We start from the raw sequence: 11560 nt of genomic DNA, 5'->3' as shown, positions 1-11560 counted from the left end.
TGACTGGGATATGACCCCAAACCGATACCTTTCCCCACCACACACCTGGTTATTTTATCTCTCCCTGTCCCTATTGTTGGCCTAATTGAGGGTGGCTTGGGTGGTTGGCTGGCGGCTGACCTCGGTCACAACAATGCATACCTGTGGCTCTCACCAGCGCTGTGTGATTGTCTCTTCAAGTGTGGACCTTCTTTTTTTCATTTTTTTTTTTCCAGTTGGACCCCGAGGGGAGAGCGATCCACACTCATCCATCACTCAGTCACTCAGGCACTACAGGAAGTAGTTAACATAAGCGACCTGTGGGATGGCGGCTGGTAAAGGGTCTGGAGTTGAGCTTTTGGACACAAGGAATATTAGCCATCACTTCATTAGAGGGAGTGACATCACTCAATCAATCAATCCATCAATCAATCTGTCAAAGAAGCTGTTTGCTCTGCTAATCCAGCCGGTTCCTTTGAAGTTTAGAGAAAACACAGAGTGAGTGGACTGAGTTTAGAGCCGATGTACAGATGCATTACACCAAGACTTCAAAGTCGACAGGGGATTTCGTGTTATAAAAGTGGATGCAGTCGTGTGAGGGCTGTGTAAATTTACCTTTATGAACTTTATGGCACTCACAGCAACTTCATTTGGAAATTATTTTCTATTTTTATATATTTACTTGTAAATACTTGAAGGATTACTGCGCACATTCCTGCCAGTGAGCTACACTATCAAAAAAAAAAAAAAGGATCTTTGTATATTGATGTCCTATTTATCTTAAGAAAGACTGAGATTCAAGTGAGCGGCTACTTGTAAGCACCGTAACTCACCTTCATCACACAGTGAGGGCAAAGAGACACATGCTTATACAATTAATCAACATTTAAACTGACACACACACAAGTATGAAAAAACCTGTCAATTGTTATGCGTCAGGAGATTTTTTTTCAAAAATGAGAAGGATGCAGGTCATTGGATAAAACAGTTTTTTTGTTTTTTTTATTTACTGCCATTCCTATTGCTTCAGACAGACAAGCTGTGGCGCAGGGAGCACAGAGTGATTCAAATAAGCCAACGCTACTGCCGATCTGCAAACAAATCTCTCTGACAACAACAAACAACAAAGGCGCAGCAAAAGAAGAAGCAAGAAGAACAGCGTTTGGCAACCATTAACATCTTGGAAAAAACTTCAGAAGTAAAAAAAGGAGTGCATTCTGCATTTTTAATAGTAAACAGCATCTCTACTTCGTCATGAACTAGATAGAGAGAGAAATCAAACGAGGAGGGCTGCTTACACGGCTTTGACGTCGGCCCCCTTTTCCACCCTTTTTAGCTTTTTTTTGAAAGTGGATTTTGTCAGAAGCGCCGGATCTTTCTCTCGCTCTCTCGGATGGCCTGCAGCATTACAGGGGAATGTGGTGCTCTACACACTTTAAGGGTAATTAAAAGCGATTGAACAGCTGTAATTATGAGAAACGGCGGTTGTGTTCCGGGTCATTCTATCAGTGCTGCCTTTCATCAGCTGCAGAGGCAGAGGGGCCCCGCTGCTAGTCTCTGTTTCTCCATATGCACATCTTCAAGAACAAACAACTGGCAGGCTGCCTACAGGCTCACACACACTATCACATTCATACACGCGCGCCTTCGTGGAGACATGTGGGAGAGCGAGCGTGGTGCACAAACACACACGGGCCAACGACTGATCACACCGCACAGCGTACACATACAAACACACAAACGCACACAGTCGCACATCAATATGACACAAGCGCACCATAAACACTGAACAACACATTCTTCATGTTCTCCGTTGGGTGACATTCATAACTTTCTTATCACAATCTTTTCTTTGGTCTCTTCAGGCTCATTCCCACTTCTGAACACAATAATACAAGGAGTTACACTATGCACAAGGAAAGAATGCAATGCCATGTGAGCAAAGTGAGTTTTTTTTTTTTTTTTACCTTTCTATACTGTGTTATAACACTGTGTGACGAGTACAAAGCATATATGTATGTACTGTGCTGTGGCTAATGTGTCGATCCATTGATAAAAGCATGTCTGGGTTACGTGAGATTAAGTAACAGAGTACACGGAAATAATAAATAGTTACACAATGTATGCTAACACTGAAATGCGGGTTCTACGTATGTTTCGTTAGACCGTTGTGACACTAGTAGCTCGGTGCTAAGCTTTGCGTTGTTAGCATGTTACTGAAGCACGACTCTGGATCTACTGTGGTGGTCTGGTTTCCTTCCCAGCCAAATCCAAGTTGCGGTCGGCTGAGATGCCGGGGTCAGCTGGGGGTAGTGGAGGGTGGAGTACAGGGGAGGGAGAGGAGGGTACGTAGATGCCCCGATCAAAAGGAAATCAATCTCGGTGGGATCACAACAAAGGTGTCATCAGTGGTCTGTCCCCTCAGCTCGTGTGGGGACCGTTCAAAAAAGCTGGTGGATTCTTTTTTTTCCCAATTTTTCTTTCTCGCTCCCTCCATCCATTCTTCACATCCTGTTGAGAAGAAAAAGAAATACACAACAGTCAAAATGTATCTTTGTCTTTTTATTCTCATCAAATGCTATGAATGAAGAAGAGGCCTTTTGTGAAATGAACTTGTGGTTTAGACATTATTATAAACTGACTATGGATGGAAAAGATACTAAGTTTTTGTACTGGTCATTCATTTTTCAAGCTCTTTTTGGGACCCCGCAGAGGCCCTGAGTGGCTATTTTGGTTGCTTTTACCTTGAGACAGCTTTTAAGTATTTGTTGTTTGGTGAGCACAACATGTAACACATTGGTCGATAAATAATTACATCAGTATTTAGTATGTACATATATATATATATATATATATATATATATATATATATACATACATGTGTGTGTGTGTGTGTGGGTTTGTGTGTTCAACGTGTACATAAGCACATTTCAACACTTCAACATCTTGGGCCCACCTCCAAAGCAGTGACTCCACTCTGTTGATGATGTCAGCCAGATCAAAGGGCAGAGGCATGCTGGGGTCATCCACACCCCAGAAGGGCCGGTCCACCGGGGCCTCCTCGGGGGGTAATGTCTGGGCCAGACTCGAGTGGCACCTGAGGCGACAGGACACAGGAAACAAACAAACCCATTAACTCCTCCCTGCCATCAAAACCAACTGGTAGACACTCATCAGCATCATGACACACGTCTCTGCTCACTCACAAAACATTCGACTTATTTTCTTCACATGTCGAATACACTAAACTGAGGTCGTTTTTCAAACAGTTCTGTTTTCTCACCCTGCTACACCTGGAAGGTGTCAAATCACACACAGTCCTGTTTCCATTCACTTCAGGTGACATTACGTTGACTTACATTCATTTCCTGGAGACCCAACCTAAATCTATCCATAACCCCTACTTGCCAAAATCCACGCTGGTACTTTCATGATTCCGGCTGTTTGTCCTAATAACAGTGGGTTTAACTAGAACCTCCAGGATATGAAGAATAGGTTTGTGTCATTGTGCTCTGTGTACAAAAGAGACATTCAAATTCTTGGTTCAAAGTTTTTTCATCACATATTGTTAGGGACATTTAAATAATTTGTCTTAATGCAACTTGTGCTTTCTTTGGCAGTACTAAAATACTTCAAAACATCCAAGCCAGTGAACCTTATTGAACTGAGTGAAAGGGAGAAAGTGATGCATCAGGAAAAGTGTTTCTAAAGCCATAAATGGCTTCATCATTATTACGGTGATGAGAACCCGCGATATCATGTATCATGATTAATGTCCCATTCATCTTCCTCGCATACAGGCACACACAGCGGGATGCTTTCACAGGAACATCACTCTCTGTAGTTGCTATCCTGACAGAGCAGTGAGAAATCCAGCCTCTTCATGTCACTGCATGATTTCTGTGTGATTAATAATCGGAGGGTAAGTTGTAATTTCTACATTGTTTGGAGCCCCCACAGACCTTCGCCACATCTTTTGTCAGACCTGTGTAAATATTTACTGCTGTGACTCTGTGTTGCTCTCTGCTGTCATTGTAAATCTGCCCTCCCTCTGCCTCTTGACAGATAAGAGTGACCCTTGACCTGCAGGTTGCAGGAGGGAGAGCTGGAGGATGACATTTGTGTGTGGAGCGTGTGCGCTTGTGGGTCGTGGCCCCAGAATTTCCTTCTCGAGCCACAAGGCCAGCTATATTCCCAACTCAGTCATTATGCCAGGGTCTGTCATGTCATATCTTTTTACCCTATCCACGCCCTGAAAAAAACCTCAAACAACCCCTCACCGACACACACACACACACACACACACACACACACACACACACACACACACACACACACACACACGACCACCACCACCTTGTGGCCGGCGAAGAGATGGAGAGGGCACGGAGAGCTCAAGAGAAGAATATGGGGGTCGGTTATGGATGAGATGAGGGGATGTTAGAGTTGTCAGGGGACAGCTGGGGGCTGCCACAATTTGTGGTTATATATTTTCACCAGAGCCACTTAATGTTCGACTGGCTCTCGGCCTAAGTGCTGCATTTTGGTGCGGTTAGCCCTTTAAAGAGCTGCTGCATTATGGTGGTGAGGAGCAGCATTAACATCCACTGTCCAATATATCTTCAGTGCTCTGGATCAGGGCCTGATAATAGCATCTGTTAACATGCACTAAGTACCATTATGTAGCACATCACTTCATAAATAATACGATTAGGCGACCTTGGGGCTTTGCGACGAGCCGTGTGTTTAAATGTTCTCATCATTTATTTAGGGTGCGAATTAAAGGAAGCACCACTTCAGAGAAGGAGGAGGAGGAGGAGGAGGAGGAGGAGGACATGGCTGGCATACATATCTACAGAGTGTGCAAACTGACCCAGACAGCACACACACACACACACACACACACACACACACACACACACACACACACACTGTGTGGTTCTGCTGACATCAGCTTGAGGACACCATAGGCCAAGGGAACTCAGGCTTTTGATTTTGTCCGATTAAGTATTCATGCAGTAGAGCTATGAGAGAAAACACTTGCCTCTTTTCTGCTGCCCTGACTCATAATGAAAGGCTACATACCGTAAAGACCCGGCTAGCCGCCTTTAACAGAGCCGCTGCATTTATTTGACAAGGGATCTTTGCAACATTAGCTTGCAAATAGGAGGCTCCTGGTTTACCAGAGATATAGAAGATATCAAGTCTGGAAGACTATCAAAGATAATATGGTGGAGGTAATTCAGCACACACTTTTACACAATCTACCACTGTTCACAGAGTACCGTTCCCTGACTGCTAAAATGGAACCAAACAAAAAGTCAATATCAAGCGAGGTGCCTTAAGCTCTCCAGGGCTCTTGCTAGAAATTCTGTGTAAGCCACAGTGGCGTACAAACAAGGCTCACCAAAAGACTTTCCCATGGCAGAACAGTCCACCTTAAAGTTAAGGTCAAAGACAAAGAGATGTGTGTGTGTGTGTGTGTGTGTGTGTGTGTGTGTGTGTGTGTGTGTGTGTGTGTGTGTGTGCGCGTGTGTTAGTGCTGGTGGCGAGTAAAGAGGGAGAGAATGTGTTTGTGAGTCCAGGCTGTTCCAATGGATTAACCCCAGACAGATATGGGCCTAACTATCCCATCTGGCGCTCGGTCAAGAGAGATTGGCAATACAATCACTCATTTCAATTTGCCCTGAAACCTTATAGCCTGGCAGGCCCCCGCTCAAATGGTATGCTAATGTGAAAGGTATCTAGGATTCTATCGCCTCTATTCCACAGAGGCCTTTCCCTCCGCGCAGCACAGTGCACTTGAACTGCGGCTGGGGCGGCAGCTCCACGGCCCTCGCTGCAATAAGGGCCGGAGCCCCCTTTGCGCTCAAACTAACCACTTTAGCTAAAGTGAGTGTTAATTATGGACAGGCAAAGCAGTCAATAAAAGGTTAATGTAAAAGTCAAAGGATAAATTCCTTTAAGCATTGCATCATTCCACCATCTCCGCGACCAACACACTGCTCGCAGGTCTCCTAATCAATACGTTTTACTGTAATGCGCTCCCCATCGATTTCCTCCCCCCTGCTCCGTGGTCCAGGCTCCATCACTTGGTTAAAGAAAGGAAAGGGAGAGGGAGAGAGAGGTAGGGGTGCGAGGGAGAGAGAAAAATGAGTAAATAAAATGATTAACCTCGGTTTCACTTTGTTGTTTCACTCTTAGACTCTCTCTGAAAGGCTTGTTAGAAGGGTGCAGGGTGGTCCAATATCATCACTGCCATCACCGCCATCCCAATCATCGGCATCATCAACCCACTCAATCTCAGGCCCGTGTGTAATTGTGTAGCAGCACACTCTAGCAGGGCCATACATTAAAAGCCCCTCTGCTCTTAACAGGATAGAAATCTGCCTAATAGACAACATCAGTGCTTCCGACTCATGCAATTACACTGATAAATGCACAATTGTGTCAGGCCAAGTGAAAAGAACCCAGAGAATGTAGATAGGAGACAACACTTCTTGCATTATTGCTACAGGAGGTCATTTGTAATCACATGGGGCGAGACAGCTGGGACGTCAGCCTTCGGACATGTCCGATATCTTTTCTAAACTCGTCAGTTGTTTTCGGTGAAAGTCACGCAAATTACCTAAATGTTGGTGCAGCTACGGGGAAAACGTGGTCTTTGAATGTTTGCCCAGTAAAGAAATCCAGCTTGCAAATCTACCTTATACAATCAAGTTAAACCGATATATATTCTGGTATCGTCAGTACAGACATTTCATCTAACAATTATACTCATAATTGTTATACTCGTATAACATCCGTCGGTCCAGACCCACGTTTGTATGTCTGGTGGACGTCCAAGACGGGTTCATTATCATTGTGGCCCACCAGTGGATGCCATTTAAACTTCTGCAAACACGTCAAACTGTGCTCAGTGGGAACTAATTGGTAATTAGGACAATACAGAAGAAAATGTGATTCATTTTCAACATCTCATAATCACATAATTCACACAGCTGGTCGTCCTTTTGGTTATTTTTTAAATCTTATAACTTCAAGGGCCTGAGAAAGGATTCCTGTTATTAAGTGTGCAACTGAGGATGTTTAAAAAAACACATTTATTTTTTAATATTAAATAAATAAAACGTATGCATTACATAATGGCTTTACTCGAGTAAAACTCAAAGACTTCTTATATTTGTAACCACAACTAGACGAATGCTTTGTATTGTTCTTCTCAAAAGACACAAGATAAAAGAACAGTATTAGCATGGATAGAGTCATCTCCAAAGTATGCGCTGTGCCCTACACATCATCTAAACTGCACTGAAAAAATAAAACTTGAGTAAAGCTACACGAACATCAATCAATCATGCCTGTCAATTTTGATCTGCGTTATATGCCCACGCTGATCAAGGAAAGCAAAATACCTCAGATCACCTGCTTCCTCGTGCTCTGCCTGCACTTCAACTGACTCTCTGGCACTCCTGTGCAGGTGTGAATTTTTATAGTTTTGGCAGCCTGAGTGCCCGATAGCTGAGAATGCAATCAAACAAGTCATGAAAAAACAGGCATATGTCTCATAAATCAGCCTGCCCCTGAAGGTAAAGCATGCAATCACATCCCAAGGAGAGAGAAGAAAGAAAGAAGTTATCCATGTACGTTCTGAATATGTGCAATATTGTGTAAGAAATGAATGATTGAGCACATCTGTCTTTGAATATCACGCAGTTATATAATTGGTGTAAAAGAGACAGAGAGATAGCATTTATCTACATAGTTGTCTTTCCACTGTGTTGTGTAAGATATTACTGATGTTGTACGGAGGGCAATCTAACAGGGAGGCATTCAGAACAAGGCCCAACCTGTGAGGTGTCACGCTTTGGATCTCAGCCGACACCACCCAGGACTCCAGGAGTCCTCTCAGCTCTCAGAGCTGTCCTCATTGGAGCCTGAACTGTGCTTCAGATCCCCGGCCACCATCCCCAACTCCTCTTATCCCAATCACTGCCACATTCAGTGTTAAATGTAAAGTGGTGCAGAAAGCCAGCCAGCCAGCCAGAAAGAAAGCAAGAGAGCGTGGGCAGGGCCACGTCTTAACCGTTTCCTCAGGATCAATCACATGCTATTGTGTCTGCAGACAGCTGCTGACTGTACACTTTGTGAGTGTGTGAGGTGGGCAATTGTGGAGAGAGAATCAGAGTGGGAGGGGGCATCATCAAATGCATGACATATGTTCCTTTCATTTTGATTCCCTCTAAGGAGCCTGGGCTAATAAAACTAACATCTGATGCACTCTTTTCCCTTTAATTAATGGTTGTGGAAACCACGCAAAAATGCATTAGCAAGAGAGGGGATGGTGGGGTGGGGGATGAGGTGGATGCCGCATGGTGCTTTCAAACACCCCACACCCACCCACCCACGTGCCACCGTGGCTCTGCCGCTGCTGGGAACAATGATTCTGCCAGGGAGCGTGGGTACCTTTGGGTGGGGCAGCCCCTTCCTCAGACTCTGTGAGGTCTCCCTCTTGCCAGCTGCAGTCTGGACTGCTCATTAAACCACATGAAACAAATAGGGCTCATCTGGCATCTCCGGCCAGTTGGAAACACAGGAGCGTGAGTTTGCACCGGGCGTGTACGCTATGTAGAGTTGGTTGTAGTCTGTGGCAGAAAAGAGAGGAGTTCCGTTGTACCTGCACAGTCTGTGCCTGCTTCACACCCAAAGTGTTTGATGTGGCCTGGCTGCCTGCCCCGTCTGGAGCAGGCTGAACCAGATGTAACAGAAAAACACACACAAAGCTAAGGTAGCCTCTAAACAGCCTTCATAATTGGAAGCAATAAAACACTATTGCAGTCTGGAAGTGCAAAGGAGGCAAGCCCCTGAACTGCAGCTACCGCTCTCAAAAAAACCAGGTGGACGTCCATTAGGCGCTTAACAGCGTAACAAATTACCGAACACCCCGGCCTGCTCCTTCTCCTCCTCGGGCTATGGGATGGAATGTGGCCTAATGTCAACACAGGCGCAAAATTTACGAGCAGACAACTATTGTTCAAATGCAATCAGGTTCTAATAAAAAAAAAAAAAGAAAAGAAAAAAAGAAAGAGAAGCAGGAAGAGGACAAACAGATAGGGTCCTCCTGGCCCTTTACTGTTCCGACAAGGGGTGGGGAGGCAGATCACCCCCTGAGGCTCTGGGTCTGTGTGTGTTCCTGTGTCTGTGTTTGAGACGGAGAGAGTCAGAGAGACAAGTTTGTCGGTGTGTGTGTCCTTTCAGAGGGACAGAGAGTTTATGTGTGTGCTCCAGGCCGACTGCCTGAGGAATGAGAAGGGCTGTGGCTACTAACCACCTGTGCCAGGCTACAGGACTGTTCAGCAGCAGCTGAAAACCCAAACACACAAACAAACAAAAAAGTTTCCTGAGTCTTGTCAGTAAGACCCTGAAGATAACACAAAGCTGCACAGCTCGACTTAGCGTCCCAAACGAGCCACACGTGGCTAAATACCAGAGTGAAGTATTTTTATGTATACAGGCAAAACTAATTACAGTTGGTTGTGAAGAGACACTGAAGTTTTTCCTGATGACGCTGTTTATTTGTAAAGCCCAGGAGAGAAAATGAAGCAATAGGAGGACTTGATGGCGAGGGTAAAGAGGTTACAAGCCTGCGAATGATTGCACTTTTTCACAGCTCGGCGTTGCGAGGCTGTAAATCTGCTGTTCGGGAATCGGGAAGATGGTTAATGTGGAGTAGGGAGCACTAACTCTTAGTTTTCCAAGGCAATAGCATACCGTTGCTGTGAAAACTTGTTGTGTTGAGAGCGATCTTGTAAAACGATAATTTTTAACCCTTGTCCCTCCCCTGCATCGCATGCTCCCTCCCTCCAGGCCCAGCGTCAGTGCCTCGTGGGCATCATCTGAACGGTGCAATAAAGCCGGTGATGGATGATGCTTGCCTCGACGGCAGTACAGTCGAGCCATTGGATGACACCTGACCCCAGTCACACGATGAGGTCGGTCCAACGTAGGCACAATTCCCACCTGTCTTCAGGTGACAATGGCGAGGTTAGGCTTGGCCAAGCTAATTATAGTCTATTGTAACTTAAATTGCCTGGTTACATGTCATCCCTGTAGCTCTAGGGGATGTGGTGTTAAGTTCTGAAGCCTTTGTGTAAAGCAAAACTGTGAGATAGAAGCTTTAAACTGTTGCACAACAGATATTAGGTTTCAGAAATGTGTGTATTAAACTGAGACAGGGAATTTGCTGTTCCCTTTTTAACAAAGCATGGGAAGAAACAAGAGCGGGAAACATCTAAAACATATGACATTTTGTTCAAAACTGCACACAAAGTCACCTCATTGTTGACACTGCTTTGTCATGATGAGATCACACAATAAGCTCAGCAGACCAGTGATAGTAAACACACCCCACTGAAACAGTCATAAATCTTATAACCAATAAAAGTGCCAGATCCAAGTGAAGGCTGTAATATGACAATCAACAAGACATTCTCGTAAAAACCAACAGCAAAAACTCAACACTTGATTTTCATATTAATTCAGATTGGTTTTTTTTATGTCAGATAATTATATCAGATTGTGAAATCAAACAGGTAGACTGCCATCATTCTTGTAGCCTTTCAGTTTATTTTCGTTTTTTTTTTTTTCGTTAATCTTTGAATGGACAAACAAAGGAGTGGCACACAGTGGGAGATGATGTTCACACTCCCACATGGACATCTGCTATAAATCAACAACAAAAACTATGATTACTCACTGTGTTTACAGTACGGGATGAACTAACTCTGAAAATGTCAGGCTGAGTATACGCTAACGAATGAGTTGCACTTTTCTGGACATCTTTTTTTTCCCTCCGGCAAACCCACAAAATAAAAAGCTTCTTACCCACAGACGAAAGAGGCCTATAGTATTTGTAACCCAGTGTGTGTGCATCCATGCGTACACATGTGTATGCCGTGTGCCAGAGGAGTGCTTTCCACCAGGTGTTTGAACTTCTGCATCACCTGGTGCTCCCGCTGCGTGAACACGAGTTTTGTTTCACCCTATTAAGTAAATAGTGTAATTAAAGGGCCTCAGCATTTAAAACATTGTGAACAGCCAGCAATTTGTTTGGAAGAGCAGCCAGGCTAGGCCCTGAGGCGCTGCGCCGAACAGGATGCAAAGGGTTCACACAGCAAGCCGGAGAACGCAGCATAATGGTGTGTGTGTGAGTAAGTACCTGCCTATGCAGATGAGTTGGTGCGTGTGTTTTAGGTGTGGGTGTAAATCACTCATTGAAAAATGTTGTGGGTGTTGAAATAGAAGCTCTTTGTGATATAACAGGTACTTAATAGTATTCTGTTTGTAGTGACAATATTAGGACTTGATGCAATAACTGTAACACCCGCATCAGAGAACTGTGTTTCACAGAACCCAACCCTTTGTCACACTGACACTGATGTCAGGAAAGTAGAGAGGGGGTGTTCATTGTTGAGTCAAGTCAAGAAATAACGTCAAAGTTGAAGGTGACGCAGGCTTAGCTTGTTTGCCACAAAGACAACTTTAAGACAAAAGCCACAAGCAGAGCTGAGCATATTAAAGT

At 44.5% G+C, this 11560-nt stretch overlaps 1 protein-coding gene across 1 annotated transcript in view; it reads right to left on the bottom strand.

Annotated features, from left to right (window-relative positions):
* Positions 1-300: 300 nt before the first annotated feature.
* The window catches only part of fto (FTO alpha-ketoglutarate dependent dioxygenase), a 120125-nt gene continuing 108865 nt past the window's right edge, over positions 301-11560 (bottom strand). Inside the window, exons 9-10 of the mRNA XM_069173866.1 lie at positions 2936-3076; positions 301-2490 (exon numbers count right to left, since the gene is read on the bottom strand). Coding sequence (XP_069029967.1) covers positions 2484-2490; positions 2936-3076 — 148 coding nt within the window. The 3' untranslated portion in view covers positions 301-2483. The remainder of the gene's footprint in view (positions 2491-2935; positions 3077-11560) is intronic.

This window comes from Embiotoca jacksoni, unplaced genomic scaffold, assembly GCF_022577435.1.
Source record: "Embiotoca jacksoni isolate LCO1_2020_lvr unplaced genomic scaffold, fEmbJac1.0.p SCAF_6, whole genome shotgun sequence".
Lineage (NCBI taxonomy): Eukaryota > Metazoa > Chordata > Actinopteri > Embiotocidae > Embiotoca > Embiotoca jacksoni.
Note: the sequence above shows the minus strand (reverse complement) of the source record. Positions and strands in the feature narration are given on the sequence as shown.